Consider the following 19634-nt stretch of genomic DNA (forward strand, 5'->3'; position numbering starts at 1 on the left):
AGCATTTCTCATCTGGCAGGGTGGCCTGAGAAGGGGAGGGGGGAATGCAGCAGCACAGGGCCCATGGAACCAAGGGACCATTGTGACACTGTGGGGCCCTGTGAGACCCGGGGACCATTGTGACACTGTGGGGCCTCATGGAACTGTGGAGACCATTGTGACACTTTTGGGTATCATGGAACCACAGGGCCATTGTGACACTGTGAGACCCCATGGAGTGTAGGGATCATTGTGACGCTGGGGAGCCCCATCAAACCAAGGGTCCACTGTGACACCACGGGGCCTCATTGAACTGTGGAAACCATTGTGCACTTTGGGGTGTCATGGAACAAAGGGGTCATTGTGACACTGCGAGACCCCATGGAGCCAAAGGTTCATTGTGACATTGCAGGGCCTCATGGAACAATGGAGACACTGTTAAGACACTTCACAGCCTCATGGAACCAAGCGGCCATTGTGACACTGAGGGGACTCATGAGATCATGGAGACCAATGTGACACTATGAGGCCCCTGGAATAAGCAAAGCATTGTGACACTGTGAGGTCTCATGGAACCAGTGAGACCATTGTGACCCTGGGGGGTCCCCACACAACCAAGAGGACCATTGTGATACTGCAGGGCCTCATGAAACCAAGAGGCCTTTGTGACACTGCAGGGCTGCATGGAACCAAAGGTCCAGGGTGACATTGCAGGGCCTGATGTCATCAGTGGACCCATGTGACCTTGTGGAGCCAAAGGAGACCATTGTGACACCTCAGGGCTTCATGGAACCAAGAGGACCATGTTAACATTCCTGAACCCCATTGAACCAAGGGTTCATCGTGACACTGCAGGGCTGCATGGAACCAAAGGGTGACACAGAGGGGCCTCCACTCATCAATGGTCCATTGTGACTCTGTGGAGCCAAAGGAGACCATTGTGACACTGCAAAACCCCAGGGTCCAAAGGTCCATTGTGACATTGCAGGGCTCCTGGAACAGAGGAGTCCCGTGACATTGTGGGGGCTGGGGAACCACAGAGACCCTTGTGATACTTGGTGGCCTTCTGGAACCTAGGAGGAATTGTGACACTCTGGGACCCCATTGAACCAAGGGTCCATTGTGACACTGCGGGACCCCATGGAACCAAGGGGAACATGGTGATAATGCAGGGCGTCATAAAACCAAGAGAATATGGAACAGGTCTGGCTTGTTTGGCCTCCCATGGACTGCCTGACTGGTCCAAATGACCTTGGCATGTTGGGCCTCTCTTCTTATCAGCTGCTGAAACACTGGGGCTCTGTGCTTTCATTCCCAATGGAAAAAAACTGTCCTTCTCCTCCAGGCACCCATGGCCAGAATTGGGATTTCGCCTCCAAATTTCCTTATATCCAGGGATTGTTCCCATAGGAGTATTGCCAGAACAAGTCTGGCTGTTAATGGTTTCACAAGGGTCACTTCACATCTGTCTCCAAAACACTGGGAAGACTCCGTACATTCCTTCTTATAGAAAAGAACTGTCCTGCTTCTCCAGGCATCCATGGCTGCGATTGGGCTTCCACCTCCAGAATTCCCTAAATCCAAAGATAGCTCCCAGACAAAATATGTCATTTCTGACAAGTCTGGATGGCCTTGGCCTAGTGAGGCTCTCACCTGCCTTCCAAACACTGGGGCTCCATGGTTTACTTCCTGTGGAAACAAACTGTCCTGCTCAGCCAGATGCCCATGGCCAGAAATGGGATTTCCACCTCCAGCATTGCCTGTTGTGACAGACTGAAGGAGATTGTTGGCTCAAAACATTTCAAGTGTGGGGGATGAAGGGTCAGGTCCAGCCTTGCCCTGCCCTGGAACCCCAGCCCTGCCCTGCCCTGGAACCCCAATGCCCCCAGAGCCTCTATCCCAGCCCAGCAGTGGCTGCCAGTCCCTGGCACAGCACAGGCAATGCTCCACAGCCACCTCTGCAGCCCCCAGCCCAGCTCCTGAGGGACCAAATGAGCCCAAGCCCCACCTGGGGGAAGGGCCCAGGGAGACCAAGGGATATTGAAGGCTGACCACAAGGCAAGCACACATCTTGACCCTGCATCATCTTGGACCTTCCATCTGAACAGTGCTGGAATCCAGGGCTTTGTAGCTGTGTGTTTGCTTCTTAGTATCTTTTTTGTCTTTCTCTCTTTCTGTGTATTCTTCTTCTGTTTCTGTGCTCCTGCAAATTTTGATTAACATTAAATTGAACAGGCTTAGAGTTTGTGAAGTTCAATGGGCTAAGTCAATGCTTTGAGAAGTGTTTTTGGTTTCTTGAATGTTTGTTGTAGTTTGATATGAGAAGAATTTTAAAAAGTAATACAAAACTTTTTGTGTCACTGACAATCTGTTAAACCACTGAGGTACTGAACATGCCTCTGTGAAACACAAATGTTAAAGATGAAAAAACCCAGGAACCTCCTCTTTCTTTCCCAGTAAACAAAGAAGCAGCGGGCCCTGACCCCGGCCCCCATCTCAACCAAACCAAACCAAACCAAACCAAACCAAACCAAACCAAGCAACCCTGCCGTGGGCTGATTTTCCCCCCTCCCCAGGCCACCCCCCACCCCCATCGGCCCCATTCTGACCAAACCAAACCCCAACAACTCCCAAACAGGAAAACAAAAGAGGCTACAAAACCCCAACCAGAACAAAGCCAGCCACAGCTATTAAAATATTACCAAGTCCCCTCCCCGCAACACAACTAAAACCAAAAACTCCTACAACCTACAACCATGCAAAATAACCCAACAACTAAAACACAAAAAACCCTGAAACCAACCATAAAACCAATCCTAAAACAACCCAACCGCAACTTCCACCACACATTGCCAGTAGGTCAGGTGTTAACTCTTTCAATACTTCAATCCTCCCATGAGTAAAAGAAAAAAAACAAAACGCAAGCCTATCAAAAAAACAATATAAAACCATCAAAGTAAGTAAAGAAGAAATTAAATCCTAAATAAAAAAGAATAAGAAATATGTTACTCTTAAAACTAAAATCCTCTTATAAACTATAAAGAAAAAACTCTTTTTCTTTATAACACAACAAAATATTTTAAAAAATTTAAATTATTATCAAAAAACCCCATCCATACTAAAATAAGCAAATGTTAAAATAACTTTAATTTCATAAAATGCTTAAACATGGGAAAAAAAAAGTAATCCAGTATCTCCAAGAGAAGATCGCTATTCCTGGAGTAAAAATATTTTTTAAAGTAAATAATAAAAACTTATACCTTTAAATAACTCATCTTTAAAACAATACCCCATAAGTCAACATGGCCCATCAACAAGCTGTGAAAAAGCTTGTAGCAATAAAAACAACTTCACAAGAACAAAGTTCCCCAGACAGGTGTTATCCATGAAAAAATTAGGAGCCAGAAAAAAAATATTTTTTCCTCTTGTAAAAAAATCTCCACAACCTTAAGAAGAAAACCTTCTCTCCCTAAGTAAACTAAATAAAGACAATTCTATAAATAGTAAACTAACTAGAAATTTTAAGTTTACTTTCTTTACATTGTCAGTAAAAAAAGTTGTAAAGAAAAAACAGGGTTCTAAATAATTTATTATTTATTTTAATTCTTACTACCTTTTCTCTTTATAAATTTATTTTAAATAAAATTTTCTATATAGCATTTTAAAATTTTAGGCCTACTTTACTATTCTCATAATACAATCTCACAATAAAATAAATAGATAAATAATTAACTGACACTAAACCCCCCCATACTCATCAATCCATTAAATAAGAACTCTCAAGAATAGAAAAATCTTAAATTAACAAACCAAAACCACTACAATGTCATAATAAACCTTTTGCCAAAGTTTCTCTGATTTTCTGAACTTCCCAGGGAAGGCTGTTTGGTTGTTTTGAGCTCCTAGAATCTCTTGTACTGGTATTTCTCCAGTGCACCTAACTCAGAGGGCACAAACAATTGTAATTCCTTTTAAATGTCTCCTTGAGATAATTGTTTTAGGGATCGAGTCAGGGCTTGTGTGTCCTGCTGGGCCCAGCCCAGGCAGGGCTTTCCCAGCCACATTCCACACTCCATTGCCCAGCTGGAGCCGCTGGTGCCTCTGAGTTGTGCTGCCCCAGCCCCAGGGACGCTCTCCTTGTCTGCCCATTCCCCCACGGTCTCTGGGCAGGGATGGCCTCACTGGGGGCTGCTGACATCCTCAGCAACTTGGAGGCTGCTGCTGAATTTCACTGCTCCAGAGGCTTGTTCAGCCTTCAGCTCTTCAGTGCAGGAATTCAGTGTCCCAGGGCTCATTAACATTCAGAACACCTTAACATGCCAAGCCTCTGGGAATAATTTGATTTCAGTTTTCAAATCATCAGTGGTTAATTACACAGATCTCAGGAGTGTGTTCAAACAGAATATATTCTATTTACAAAGACAGTGTGAAAACATTTTGTAGGTCCTATTTAGGTTTTTTCCTAATCATAATTCAATATGTGTAGTCTCCAACTGACACTGAATCCAAGTACATCCTCATGCAGTGTGAATACATACAAAAATCAAGACCCTTCCTGGCTGACAATCAATCAGACTCTGTCTCTACCCCCAGCCCACCATTTCCCCCATCCAAGCCCTGGCACTCAGAGCAGCCTTGTGCAAATCTGAGCTCCCTCCAGCCCAGGCTGCACCTGCAGCTTTCAGCTCCTTGGCTCCAGCTCCCACCTGCTTTCCTTGCAGAAGGAGCTGCCCGAGACACAGAGGGATGTTCATTTCTTGTCAGCCAACAAAGCCAAGGGAAGGCACAGCTCCAGCAAATGCCAAAGTCACTCCTCTGCTGGATATTAAATCCACTTTCCAGAGCAGACAGCCTCAGAGCAATGGAAAACACCTTCTGTGCCCAGCACAGATCCCAAGGTTCCCCCAAACCCTCCCTGCCCCGATTCTGCCCAGATTTGCTCTTTGCACACACGAGTCACAGGCTGAAGTCAGGAGCTCCCTCCATGCCCAGAGGGAGGAAAAGAGAGAAAGGGGATGAAGAGCTCTCCTGTGCAGAGCCAAGGTCCAAGTGCAGCCCCTGCAGTGGGAACCACAACTCATCAGGTTTGTGTCCTTTGCGCTCAGGGCCTGGTGACACTCAGAGGCACAGAAAGGTTTCTTGCCAACAAACACAAGTTGAACATTTGAACAGTTTAAGAACCATCACAGCTCTTCCCTCAGCTCTCTGGGATGTCCCAGCAGCACCTGACATGTCCCCCATCCCCAAGGGATTTCCGAAAAGGAACCGTTCTAGACAAGGACATAAGAAAACACAATTTTGTGATAGATATAAACACAATAAAGATGTTGACTAATATGGTATTTATTTTAACATCAGAAAGACTGGGCAACTTTCTGGAGCTTAAAGCATGAACCCAGTCAGTTGAGAGGCACTTGAATGACAGAGAGCATCTGGAGGACGAAATTTGGGAGCAATGGAAAGGACATAGATCCAGCCAGTCTAGTGAAGAGATGGCCACTTAGACATGGCCATTTCAACAGGAGAGCTAAAAACACCTGATGAAAAAAGGAGATTAAATAATAGACTGAATAGTGGTGACACAAGTAGATGGAAAGATCAGCATTTCTTCTCCTGCCATTAGTAGAACAATCCAGTAGATCCACAAAATTCCTGTTCCTGATGGGAAAACTTTGCCATTTCTCAAAAGAACTCAGATTACCTAGATAATAACAATTTTCTTGTATATTAGGAAACTAACAGGCATTAACACCTAAGCCCCTTTCCAGGAAGACATCAGCTGTGTGCCCATTACAGGCAGTGCCACTTGTGCCCTGAGGTGCCCAGCTGGGATTGGATCTCTCCGAGAGCACCTCAGGGAGAGCAGAGCACCTTGCAAGCTGCAGGTCCCTGACAGCCCCGCAGGGCTCCTGTCCCATCAACATCTGCTCTGCTCCAGTCTGAAACAGGGCCCAGCATGGTGCTGGGATCATCAGAGAGCTGAGGTGTGTGCTGGAATTCAATGGCCTCCCCATCCCGCAGCAGCCCTGCATTTCCCTGCTGCAGCCTTGGTCTCCAGCCCAGCCATGGAGGCTCTTTGGGCTCTGGAGTGTTGCTGCAGCCCCCAAGGGCAGCTGAGCTCTGCCTTTGGCCCAGTCAGGCCTGGCCAGCGCAGGCCATGCTCAGCAATTGCTTGTGTGTGCCTGGCCTTGCTGTGAGCCCCGTGAGCGGCTGCGTGGCCCCTTTGTGGCCCTGTGCTGGCCCAGCCATGGTGGCCCAGCCCCTGTGCAGGCCCAGCCCAGGCCAGGAGCATTGCGGCTGGGAACGGCCCCTGTGCCGTGGTGCCCACAGCAGCCTTGGGGCTCTGTGCCCCATAGCCTCCCTGCTGGGCAGCCTCTGCCAGCTCCTGCAGAGCCCCTGGCACCTGTGGGGCTGCACAGACAGCCCTGCCCCGGGTTCTGTCGGCCTCTGGGCCAGCAGAGAGGCAGCCAGGGCTGGCCATGGCCGGGAACAGGCCCTGCGCCCCGCAGGAGGATGGAGCTGGGCCACAGCCAAACTCAGCCCAGGCCAAAGCTGGGCTCAGCAGCCAGGGCTGCCAACACATGGGCACAGAGGCTGGCACTGACAAATGTCCTGGGCCCCCTCCCTGCTCTGGCCATGCCACCAAGGGCACAGAGCAGCCTCCTCTCTGGGCCACTTGCCTGTTTGCAATGCCTTGCACAGGCACTGGCCCTGCCCCACAAGGCCTGGCCTGAGTCCTGCCCCTGCACGCTCAGCCAGGCTGAGATGGACACTGATGGTTTCTGGGCCAGGCTCTCGGAGCCCAGCCCAGCTCCCTGCAAGCTCTGCCAGCTGCCCTGAGCTCTGGGCAGCACCAAGGGCCTCTCTGAGCCCAGCCCAGCCCAGCCGGCTCTGGCCCCACAGCTCTGCTCAGGCCAGGCTGCTCTGGGCACTGGCCCCACGGCCTCAGCCCCTGCCAAGGGCACAGCAGCAGCTGCAGCTGCCACAGGACTCAGCCCCAGCCATGGGGGAAGGTGCTTGGCCAAGGCCAAAGGAGGCTCCCTGGCTGCCCTGCTCCCCTCGGCCTGAGGTGCTGAGAGCTCTGCAGCCCCTGCTGCCATCCCATCTGCCCAGGGCAGCACAAGAGCCCCGGCCTTGGGGCCCTCAAGAGCTGCTCCTGCTCCAGGCCCAGGGCCCATGCCAAAGCTGGGACAGCAGCCACAAAGCTGTGCCCATTTCTGTTCATTGCTGCTCTCATCGGCATGGATCCATGGAGGTTGCTGATGAGTTTTACTACTCCAGAGGCCTCTTCTTTCTTGAGCTCTTCAATTCAGGAATTCAGTGAGGAAAGCTCATAAACATTTGTGCAAAAACTCCAGAACAACAAAAGCCACAGGGAATATTCTATGTTTTTATTTATTCTGAGAATAATTAGACAGATTTCAGACATGTATTCTAAGTGAATACACTGTCTTGAAAACAATGCAGAGAGAAGTGTTTTGTCATGTTAAGTTTTCTTTTCCTATTTGTAGATTGCTATCAGGAATGTCCATTTGATTTTGACTTCTAGCACCTCGTAATCCAGTCTGAACAGATATCAAAAAAAATCAAAACCCTTTATGGCTGACAATCAATAACGCTTTGTCCCCACTCCCTCCCCACCATTTCCCTCATCCAACCCCTGGCACTCCTATGGATCAGGAATGGTGTGTCCAGCAGGGGCAGGGCAGGGATACTTCCACTGTGCTTGGCATTGGTTCTGCAGCACATCAAGTGCTGTGTCCAGTTCTGGGCCCCCCAATTTAGGAAGGACATGGAGGGGCTGGAGCGTGTCCAGAGAAGGGAAATAAGGCTGGGGAGGGGTCTGAAGCACAAGTCCTGCGAGGAGCAGCTGAGGGAGCTGGGTTTGTTTATCCTGGAGAAGAGGAGGCTCAGGGGTGACCTCATCACTCTCTAGAACTCCCTGAAAAGATGGTGCAGCCAGGTCGGGGTCGGGCTCTTTTCCCAGGGAACACTGACAGGACAAGAAGACACAGCCTTCAGCTGTACCAGGGGAAGTTTAGGCTGGACATTGGAAATATTCTTCACACAGAGGGTGATTGGGCATTGGAATGGGCTGCCCAGGGAGGTGGGTGAGTCACCATCCCTGGAGGTGTTTAAGGAAAGACTGGATGTGGCACTCAGTGCCATGGTCTGGGTGACAAGGTGGTGTTGGGTCCCAGGTTGGACTTGATGCTCTCCAAGGTCATTTCCAGCCTGGTTGATTCTCTGATGATTGTGACACTGCAGGGCCCTGGGGAAGCAAGGGGCCATTGTGACACTGCGGGGCCTGGTGGCACTAAGAAGACCATGGTGACACTGTGTACGACATGGCAGCACAGAGCCAAGGGGCCATGGTGACACTGTGGGGCTGGATGGAAGCAAGGAGTCCATGGTGACAGTCTGGGTCCTGGTGGAACCACAGAGGCTACTGTGACCCTTCAGGGCCTTGTGGAACCAAGGGGCCATTGTGCCACTGTGGAACCAAGGAGAGCCTTGGGAGAGCCTGGGGACAATGGAATCAAGGGGCCATTGCTCCATTGCAAGGACTCTGGGAAGTGAGGGAACAATTGTGACACTGTGGTGCCCCATGGAACCAAGGGTCCCTGGTGACACTGCAGGATCTTGTGTCACCAGGGCTCCATTGTGACACTGCAGCACCAAGGAATTCATTGTGGCACTCTGAGGCCTCCTGGAACCAAGAGGCCACTATGACCCTGCAGGGCCCTGTGGAACCATGCAGAGCATTGTGACAGAGCAGGACCTGGTGTCATGATGGGGCCATTGTGACACTGCAGGGCCCCATGGAACCAAGGGGCCAGGGCTGCTCCTCAGGGACTCCTGGAATGAAGGAAACATGTTTGACACCGTGGTGGCCCTTGGGACCAAGAGGCCATTGTGCCACTGTGGAACCAAGGAGAGCATTGCTACACTGCCAGACCTCATGGAACCAAGGATCCATTGTGACACTGCAGGGCCCAAGGATCCAAGGGGCTTTGTGACACCAAGGGGTCCCATGGAACCAAAGGGACATTGTGAGACTGGGAGGCCTCATGGAAAGCATGGAGACCATTGGAGCACTCAGGAGCCTCATGGAACCATGGTGACAGCAAGTTGGATGTGAGTGTTGATTTGCTGGGGGGTAGGAGGGCTCTGCACAGGGCCATGGACAGGCTGGATCCAGGCCCCAAATCCAAAAAGGTGAGGCTGAACAAGTCCAAGTGCCGGGTCCTGCACTTTGACCACAACAACCCCTGCAGCGCTACAGGCTGGGGACAGAGTGGCTGCAGAGCAGCCAGGCAGAAAGGGACCTGCAGGGACTGATGGACAGCAGGCTGGACATGAGGCAGCAGTGTGCCCAGGTGGGCAAGAAGGCCAATGGCTCCTGGGCTGGATCAGGAATGGTGTGGCCAGCAGGACCAGGGCAGGGATTCTTCCCCTGTGCTCAGGACTGGTTGGGCAGCACCTCGAGTGCTGTGTCCAGTTCTGGGCCCCCCAATTTAGGAAGGACTTGGAGGGGCCAGAGCATGTCCAGAGAAGGGAAACAAGGCTGGGGAGGGGTCTCAAGCTCAACTCTTGTGAGGAGCAGCAGAGGCAGCTGGGTTTGTTTATCCTGGAGAAGAGGAGGCTCAGGGGAGACAAGGCAGTGTCAGGGCACAGGTTGGACTTGATGATCTCCAAGGTCTTTTCCAGCCTTGCTGATTCTGGGATTCTCTGAAACCACCCTTGGAGCAGTTGCAGGATGAGCCCTGGGCCTCCTCTTCAGCAGCTCCAGCAGCCCAGGTCCCTCAGCTTCTCCTGCCAGCCCCAAAGCCCATCCTGTCAGTCCTGCAGAGCCTCTGCAGCTCCTCCTCACTGCCCAGAACAGGGAGCCCCAGAGCCAGACACAGCAGCCCAGATGTGCCCCCCTGGCCTGGGGTGCCTCTGGCAAGGGAGCAGCAGCAGGCACTGCAGGAGCCTGCAGACAATTCCTGCAGCACTTGTAGGATGATCCTGCTGCCCAAGGGACGTTCCCAAGGGGCCAAGGCAGGAACTGCAATGGGGAGTTGGGCCAGAGAGGAAAGGGCAAACAGGGATGGGCTGTTTGCAGGGCAGGGAAGAGGGCTGGGCAATAGGAGGAAGAAATTTATAGCAGAAGAGTAAAGAAAGCAAAGGTGAAGGAAAGGAAATGCTCTGGGCAGTGTGGGGGTGGCTGCCAGGCAGCCCTGGCTCTGAGCAACAGCGTCTGCAGTAGAACAGGAAACTCCCAGCTGATGGGAACAAACTTTCTGGCTGAGTGCAGAGGCCAGGACAAAGCTGAGTGGTTTCCCTGGTGTCCCGCAGCCCTTGCTGGCCCCAGGGGCTGATGGCATTTGTGCTCCCTCAGGTTCATGTCCCCACAGCAACAGCATGGGGGTGCTGGCCCTGCTGTGTGCAATGCAACCAGGGGCTGCTGAGGCAGTGCTGCCGTGTCTGTGCCTGCAAGGATGGGGCACCTGTGTGAGCTGGGGGAGAGGCCAGGGCTGCAGAGGGGGGATGTTGTTGGCAGCTGCATGAGGACGCTCTGGGACGCTGCCCTGGGCTGTGCAGCGCACTGGGCATGGATCAGCCCCTGCTCTGCTGCTCCTTCCCGTCTGCCCCAGGGCCCTTGCAGAGCCCCAGCCATGCTGTTTGCCCCCAGCCTGCCCACGGCCAGCCTGGGGCTGCTGACGGGGGTTTCTGTGCTGAGCATTGGCCTGGCCGTGTTCTTGAGAGAGCCTGGGCAAGGAGCCTGGAGCCCCCAGGGCCTGGCCTGAGGCGTCAGCGCTGCCCCAGCAGTGCCCATGGCCTGTCCCTGCTGCAGCCCCGGCACTGCCACCCCCAGGGCTGTGCCCGGCCCCGAGAGCACTCGGGCCCTGCAGCAACACCAGGGCCACCAGGGCAGCGGGGCAGGGCCACGGCAGCAGCACTGGCAACACCAAGTGCTGCTGCTGCTGCTGCTGGGCACAGCTGCTGGGCCAGCACTGATCTGCCCCAGCTCTGCACACAGACATTGCTGCTGCAGCTCCAGAGAAGGCAACAAAAGGGCATCTCTGCAGAAAACTCTGCTGGGACATCCTTTAGTTCCTTTAAAGCCACCAAGAGCACAGCCCCTCATTGACACAGTCTGTGTCCACAGGGAAGGTGGAGAGAAATAAAATGAGAAATGGCACAAGGAATTATATTTCTTTATGGACAATATTAATAAAAGTAATACAAAAGAAAAAACCCACAACCAAACCAAAATGAGTATCAAAGATGACTTTTATTATGAATGATTTGCAGAAATTGACCATCATTTTAATGGTTCCTGAAACCATCCAGTCATCAGTCTCCACACTGCAGCCTTGAGCTCCTGGTTCCTCAGGCTGTAGATGAGGGGGTTCAGGGCTGGAGGCACCACCGAGTACAGAACTGACAGGGCCAGATCCAGGGACGGGGAGGACATGGAGGGGGGCTTCAGCTGAGCAAACGTGCCTGTGCTGATGAACAGGGAGACCACGGCCAGGTGAGGGAGGCAGGTGGAAAAGGCTTTTTGCCGTCCCTGCTCAGAGGGGATCCTCAGCACAGCCCTGAAGATCTGCACATAGGAGAAAACAATGAACACAAAACAAACAAATGATAAACTATCAGTAACTACAAGAAGCCGAAGTTCCGTGAGATAGGATTTGGAGCAGGAGAGCTTGAGGATCTGTGGGATTTCACAGAAGAACTGGCCCAGGGCATTGCCATGGCACAGGGGCAGGGAAAATGTATTGGCCATGTGCATGAGAGCATTGAGAAAGGCACAGGCCAAGGCAGCTGCTGCCATGTGGGCACAAGCTCTGCTGCCCAGGAGGGTCCCGTAGTGCAGGGGTTTGCAGATGGACACGTAGCGGTCGTAGCACATGATGGTCAGGAGGAAATACTCTGCTGAGATGAAGAAGAGAAAGAAAAAGAGCTGTGCAGCACATGCTGTGTAGGAGATGTTGCTGGTGTCCCAGAGGGAATTGTGCATGGCTTTGGGGACAGTGGTGCAGATGGAGCCCAGGTCAGCGAGGGCCAGGTTGAGCAGGAAGAAGAACATGGGCGTGTGCAGGTGGTGGCCGCAGGCTACGGCGCTGATGATGAGGCCGTTGCCCAGGAGGGCAGCCAGGGAGATGCCCAGCAAGAGGCAGAAGTGCAGGAGCTGCAGCTGCCGCGTGTCTGCCAATGCCAGCAGGAGGAAGTGCCTGATGGAGCTGCTGTTGGACATTTAAGGAGCCTTGGCATGGGGATCTGTAAAAAAAGTAATCATGGAATAGTTGGGTTTGGAGAGGACTTGAAATATCCCAGCACAGCCTGGGGGCACTTTCCCCCCACTGCCTGCCCAGGGCTCTGCTGCCTGGAGCTGTCCCTGCCAGCAGCTGCTTCCCTGTGCCCAGGGCTGAGCCCTGCCAGTGCTGCCAGAGCCCAGCCCAGCCCTGGGGGCTCAGCTCTGCCCTGCAGAGCCCTCCCAGCTCAGGCACTGCCCAGGGGCAGCTCTGGCTCTGCAGGCTCTGCTAGAAACATGATAAAAACCTTGAGCTATTGGAAAAGTGACACTGATGCTGCCCCTAAGGGCTGATTTCTTTCACTGCCTGGTTTTGTAAGATCTGAGATAAAAAATTTCTCTACCTGAACTGAGGGATGATTATCTGTTTGCAATTTCCCATCCATGCAACCTAGAGCAGTAGATTAATAAAGCAGGATTTTCCCTTTTATTCAGGCCCTGCCTTGCTGTGCACCCTGTATAATCCACTTGGAAATGTTCTGCAGTTAAATGCCATGCTGGGAGCAGTCCTGAACAATGCAGCATCCTCCCCACACAAGGAGAACACTTCCAAGCCTCACCAGCTGTCTCCTCCCAGCCAGATCTTGTCCCCCAGTGCTGGGAGCAGCTGCCAGGGCTGGCTGAGAGCTGTCCCTGGCAGGCAGCAGAGTCCCTGCCCCAGCACAGCGCCCTGGGCTGCAGGACCCTGCTCTGCAGGACAGCCCTGGGCACCCCTGGCTGCTCTGCACAAGAGACAAGCAGAGAATGTACTCACAGGCTCTGCAGGCATTGGCATGTTCCAGCTTGAGGAGATGGCTCCAGGAGCTGCAGCTGCACTGTCCTGCAGCCAGAGGTTCCTGTGCCAAGGGCTGGCAGTGATTGTGCCCCAGGCACTTCTCAGCCCCTTCCCAGCCCTGACTGATTGAAGCTCGCTGTGCCTCTGGGCTGTGCCCGGGCTGGCTGCAGGCAGTGCCCCAGCCCTGCTGGGCTGGCAGAAGAGCTGCTCATCCAGAGAAATGTGCTTTTGAAGCTCTTCTTGGTGAGCAGGAGCTGCCTCTGTGCCAGGAGCCCAGCCCAGCTCAGCAGCACAGACACAGCACAAGGACTTTAATCAGCCTCTGGGGCTTTGTGCTCAGGCCCTGAACATCAGTCCCTGAGAGGGAGCTGAAGAAACCTCTGCAGAACTCCAAGGCAGAATCCAACTCCAAACTTTCTTGGACTTTTAATGGGTCCCAGTGAGGGACACGACTGAGCAAGTGTCCCCAGGCCCCAGGCAGAGCAGAGAACTGCAGGCAGTGATGACAGGTGGGGACAAAGAGAAGCCAAGTCTTGGTGCCCTGGGGCACAGCAGGGTCTGTGCCAGCAAGGGCTGGGAGGAGACACCTTGTCCTGAGGCCCTGGGGCCTCCTGGCACAGCCCCAGCCAGGCTGGGCACTGTCAGCCCCTTGTGCTGCCCTCAGCATCCCCCCCTAGCCCACATCCCAGTGGCCTCAAGGATCTGCTGCAAGGAGTCCCTGGGGAGCCTTGCTCAGCAATGGCCCTGGGGGCTCCTTCATGCTCCCTGCTGGGACTGCAGGTTTTTCAAAGGACTTTGGCTTTGGCTTTTGCCTTGGAGTCTCTGAGAGGTTTGTGCAATCATGGCCTCCAATTATCTGCTGTAATTAGTCCCTTGAGAGGCTTTGTCATTAACAACACTTAGTGGGGCTCATTAATGCTTCAAGGTACTCCAGTTATTTGAAGGTACTTGGTGTTTCCCTTTTGATACAGACTCTGTGAGAGGTTTGTGCAATCATGGCCCCAATTAACGGCTTTAACGAGTCCCTTGAGAGCTTTGCACTGACACTCAGTGAGTCTCATTAATGCTTTGAGATACTCAAAATTTTTAAGGTAGTTTGGAATTTCCTTTCCATATTGAGACTCTTAGAGGTTTTTGGTTAATCCTGGCCTCCAATTCTCTCCTCCAAGATGTCCATGAGAAGCCTGTGTTGGGGATGGACCTCAGTGGGACCCATTCATGCTTTGAGACACTTTGGGGTTTTCTTCTGACTTTGACTCCTGGAAAGGTTTGTGCCATCTCCTCTCAGGCCCTGAGGTTCAAGGGCTCAGCTCCAAATGCACCACAGGGCTCATCAGGATGCGGCAAGTCCTGACAAACCATGGCTCTGCCTTGATTTCCCTCTGCTCTAATGCAGTTTATCAGGAATGTATCTGGAGTGATTTTGGTTTGCTAATTTGAGATTTCTCAGCCAATGCATCTATCAGTGCAGTGGGATCAATGTTAGCTAATTACCATTGCACTCACTGGAATATATTTACTCATTTCCTGCTGTGAGATAGGATTAGGAGAAAGGCAAAGTAGGCTCAAAATTTTAAAAGGGTATATAGATAAGTTTATTACCACTAGATAGAAAAAAGAATAATAAGAATCTGAAGACTTCTCCTCTCCCTACAACCTTTTCTTTCTTACCGACAATGCAAGCAGACAAAACCTGAAAGTTTCAGTCAGTTTACACCATCTAGAACAGTCTTTCTTCAGTTCACTTAGGCAGAGGAGTCTCTCTTTCATGCTATGGAGACTTCTCCATAAGAAAAATGTTCTCTTGTGGCTCTCAACTCCCACGAAGAGCAGGTGCCCAGAAAATCTGCAATCGTGAAGTCCCTCCCATTTTTCACAGCTTTTCCCACAGCTGGTTTTATGGGCCATGTCAGCTTATGGGGTATGAGTTTAAAGATGAGCTGTTCAAGAGCAAAGATTCTCTTCATCTATTTCTGAAATCATCTTCATCTCTGAGAACAGAGATCTTCTTCTTCTCTCCCTGAGGCCACAGGATCTCACCACTCTTCTCTCTTTCTCTGTTTAAACTTCTCATGGGATCACAGCTACTTCAACATTTGCTTACTTTAGCATGGAGGTTTTTGCTGAACAGGTCATCTCCCCATATTTTCAATTAGTTATAGGGAAAAAGAGAGTCTGATATATTAATTACATCCTTCTCCATAGCTTTACAAGAGGATTTCAGCCCCAAGATCAAGGCATCTCCTCATTCCTCCCATCTGGGACTCAGCTTCCCCTTCAGTGACCTGGGTGTCTTCATGTTTGTCCTTTTCTCTCACTGGAGGGAGGATGGAAGCACTGAAAGAGTTCATATCTCACCCGGGGCCTGCAGATGGTTCCGTGCCCCCGGCCGGGCTCGGTGCTTGCGGCCGGAGCTGTTTTACGATGGAGGTTTCTGCAGCGGCTGCGCTGGGGCTGTGTCAGGATGGGCCGCGCTGGGGCAGGGCCAGGATCTCAGCAGCCAGGCCAGAGCACAGCAGCAGCACGGCCGGGGCCGATGGCTTCTCCTGCCCCTGCCCGGGGCTTGCGGCTGAAGCCCAAGGGTGGCAGAATCTTGGCCGAGCCGGCCCGGCCCGGGGCTGCTCCTGGGGCCCGGCGGATCCTGGCTGGGCCCGGGCTGGCGGCGGGGCAGGGCTCAGCAGGGCCCAGATGTTCCCAACTGCAGCCATGGCCTGGCCCGGCCTCGGCCCCGCGGCCTCCCCTGCCCTGCCCGGCAGCCGATGGGGCCTGGCGGAGTCCCTGGGAAGGGGCCCGGCCCCACGGCAGGAGCCGCCCGGCCCGGCCTGGCTGAGACGGGGCCGGGTCAGCCTTGTTACCTCTGTGCCAGCCAGAAGGGAAAGAGACCCTCCCAGGCTTTCCCATCTTTAACATGTGCCTTCACAGAGGCGTGTACAGTTTCCTTAGTGGTTTAACAGATTGTCAATTCTCAAAGATAATTACTGATTGGTTTTTTGTCAGACATGGAAGAAAACTGCTAGCAACTCCTTTTAGGACATCACTTCTGTGATGCAAAACCACCACAACTGCACAGAGCACAGAGCTCCTTTGTCCATATGTAGGGCTCATGTGCCCAAGGCCTCAAAACCCCTCCTTGGGAGATCTCTGTACCCTATCCAAGATGTTTTCAAATGAAAACATTCAGCTCAAGGTCTAAGAAAATCACGAGAGGACAGGGCAAGGGTGACCTCTCTGTCCTGGCTACTTTTGTCTGAGATCAGTCCTTAGATAAACAGAATTGAGAGGCCAAATTCTAACTTTGGCCATGGTCCCTGGACATGAAAGCCGGTTCTTTTCCATTGGAAGGAAGGAACAGAGCCCCAGAGTTTCAGAGGCAGATGAGAGGTGGCCACCAGAGGCCAAGGCCAGCCAGAGCAAGCAGAATTTTGTTCTGAGTGAAATCCTTGCATATAGGAATTGTTTTAGGGAGAGTTCCAATTTTGGCAATGGGCATCGGAAAAGGGGGACGGTTCTTTTCCATAGCAAGAAAAGCACAGAGCCCCAGTTTTCCAGGAGCTGATGAGAGGCATTCCTTGACATCACAACATCAGCCAGACCTGTCAGGGGACCCCTGGGAGGCCAAGCCAGCCAGACCTATTCCATGTTCCCTCAGTTCCATGGGGCCCCACAGTGTCCCAATGGTCCCTTCCTTCCCTGAGGCCCTGAGGTGTCATAATGCCCCCTTGGTGACACCAGGCCCTGAAGGGTCCCAATGGTCTCCATGGTTCCATCAGGCCTCACAGAGCCAGAATTGTCTCTGGGTTCCATGAAGCCCCGCTGGGTCACCATGGCCCCTTGGTTCCATGGGCTCCAGTGGTGCCACAATGATCCCCATGGTTCCATGAGGTCCCCACAGTGTCCCAGTGATCTCCATGGGAAGGGAAGGACCCAGCCTCAGTGTTGCAGGGGCTGCCACCAGAGGTCCAGGCCAGCCAGGCTTGATGGTACGGGCAGATTGTGCCTGGGAATAACCTTTGGATATCCAGAATTTTGGAGGTGGAATCCCAATTTCAGACATGGACACCTGGAGGATAAGGATGGGTGTTTTCCATTGGAAAGAAAGCACGGAACACTGATTCAACGGTGACATTTGGGGATCTATGGGGAGCATTGGGGATCGTTTCTGGACCCAGTGACCCAACAGGAGGTCCTCTAATAAATGTTGCCTGAAGCTCCAACTGTGCCCATCACAGGAACCCATGTGAGTGTCTGGGACATCCCAGCTGTCTGGCAGCCTGGGGACTCCTGGGATGTCACCATGGAATGGCTGTGACTGCCTCTGACTACAGGGCTCTTTACCATCCTAGAAACCCCTCGGAGGTCTCCATGGAGCCCCTGCCCCTGCCTGTGACATTCCAGCTCTGGAACAGCCTGGAGATTCTTGGAAAGTCCCCATGGAACCCTTCTGAGGACCTGTGACAAATCTGATCCTTAGCAGGCAACCATCACCAGTCCACTGTTGCTATGGCCAGTTTCCATGGCAACCATCACCAGCCCCCTGTTGCTATGGTCAGTCCCTTGGCAGCTCCATGGAGACCCCATTCCAGGGGTGGTTGACATGGCCACCAGGGCTGGCACCAGCTGGGATGCTCGGTTTCCACGGGCCGGGCTTCAGCAATGGGATTCCCCAATTTCCTGCTCCCGCTAAAACCGCGCTGCCCTCGCTGCCCTCCCGCCTCCCATGGAAAGCACAAAAGGCAAAGATCCCGGGCTGGGATAAGAACAATTTATTGGGAACTGCAATGAGATAAAGAACAAACAGGAACAAAAACAATATTGATAACAGAAGGGATAAGTAAAACTATTTACAGAGAAAACTACAACATCAACAACTTGTTCTTCCTGGCAATGTATTTCCTCCTGTCTGGAAAGGACACCCTTTTCCTCAGGGAGAGAGAGAGAGAGAGAGTCCCTTTCCTGCCCCTGGCAATGACCTGAGGTGGGAGTGAATGTAATGACAGGGCCATGGCCAGACCCTCATGTTCTCCAATCCCACATCATGTCATTGGCAGGGGCAGGAAAAGGGACAGGTGTCTTCCCAGCATGGATCACAGGGAGCATGGATCACCAGGTCTCTTCCCAATGTGGGGTCTCCAATGGGGGATAAAGCTGGAGCAGTGCATGAAACTCTTCCTGCAGTTGGGGCATGTGCAGGGCTTCTTTTACTGGTGCCTCCGTTGGTGTCTGGTCAAGTGTGAGCTGCTGGTGAAGCTCTTCCCACACTGGGGACACTCGTAGGGCCTCTCCCCAGTGTGGATGAGCTGGTGGGTGACGAGGGTGGAGTTGTGCTTGAAGCCCTTCCCGCAGTCGGGGCAGAGGAAGGGCCTCTCATCCGTGTGAATGCGCTGATGCTGGAGGAGCTGAGAGCTGGTGTGAAACCTCTTCCCACACTCGGGGCACTGGTAGGACCTCTCCCCTGTGTGGATCATTTGGTGGATGATCATTTGGGTCTTCCTACTAAAGGTCATCCCACATTCCCCGCAGTTGTATGGCCTTTCCCCAGTGTGGATCCTCTGGTGGCAGATCAAGAGAGACTTCAGCCTAAAGCTCTTCCCACATTCCCCACACTCATAGGGCCGTTCCCTGGTGTGGGTCTTCTGGTGGGAGATCAGGTTAGAGTTCTGGCTGAAGCTCATCCCACATTCCCCACACTCATAGGGCTTCTCCCCGGTGTGGATCCGCCGGTGCCTGATGAGGTGGGAGTTGCGCTTGAAGCCCATCCCACAGTCAGGGCAGCGGAAGGGCCTCTCATCCGTGTGAATCCGCTCATGCAGGAGGAGATCAGAGCTGGTGTAAAACCTCTTCTGACACTGGGGACATTCGTAGGGCCTCTCCCTCTCCCCAGCGTGGATGCGCTGGTGGGTGATGAGGGTGGAGTTGCGCTTGAAGCCCTTCCCACAGTCAGGGCAGTGGAAGGGCCTCTCCTCAGTGTGAATCTGCTGGTGCTGGAGGAGACTGGAGCTGGTCTGAAACCTCTTCTGACACTGGGGACACTCATAGGGCCTCTCCCCAGTGTGGATGCGTTGGTGGATGATGAGGGCAGAGCTGCAGCTGAAGCCCTTCCCACACTCCCCACACTTGTAGGGCCATTCCCCAGTGTGGATCATCTGGTGGCTGATCAGGGTGCTGCTCTGCCTGAAGCTCTTCCCACACTCCAAGCACTTGTGTGCCTTCTCCCCATTGTGAAGCTGCCCATGGACCACCAGCTCTGAGCTCTGGCTGAAGCTCTGTCCACCTTCCTGGCTCAGGGTGGGTCTTTCCTCCTCAGAGCACCCTGGGCTGGGTTTGGAGCCCCTCCTCCTGTGGGATCTCTGGGGATTTTCCTCCCCATTGGATTCCTGTGCCCTGGAGTCACTCAAAATGGCCTCTTCCATGAGTTTCTGCTGTGGGGATTTCTCCTCTCTGGTCTCCATGCTCAGATCCTTCCCGGGGGGAGGAAGGACAAGGGGAGGATGGGATTTGCCTCCGTGCCAGAGGGAAGGGGAAGGAGATTCCCCCAGTGCATCCCCAGCAGGACGGGGTTGGCAGCAGGGTTGT

General features: G+C 52.9%; 1 protein-coding gene across 1 annotated transcript in view; it reads right to left on the reverse strand.

Annotated features, from left to right (window-relative positions):
• LOC143692475 (uncharacterized) overlaps positions 1 to 19204 on the reverse strand; it is a 249165-nt gene extending 229961 nt beyond the window's left edge. The window contains exon 1 of the mRNA XM_077172707.1: positions 18319 to 19204. Within this exon, the coding sequence (XP_077028822.1) occupies positions 18319 to 19204 (886 nt within the window). The remainder of the gene's footprint in view (positions 1 to 18318) is intronic.
• Between the last annotated feature and the right edge of the window lie 430 nt (positions 19205 to 19634).

The sequence above is a fragment of the Agelaius phoeniceus genome (assembly GCF_051311805.1).
Source record: "Agelaius phoeniceus isolate bAgePho1 chromosome W unlocalized genomic scaffold, bAgePho1.hap1 SUPER_W_unloc_1, whole genome shotgun sequence".
Classification (NCBI taxonomy): Eukaryota; Metazoa; Chordata; class Aves; order Passeriformes; family Icteridae; genus Agelaius; species Agelaius phoeniceus.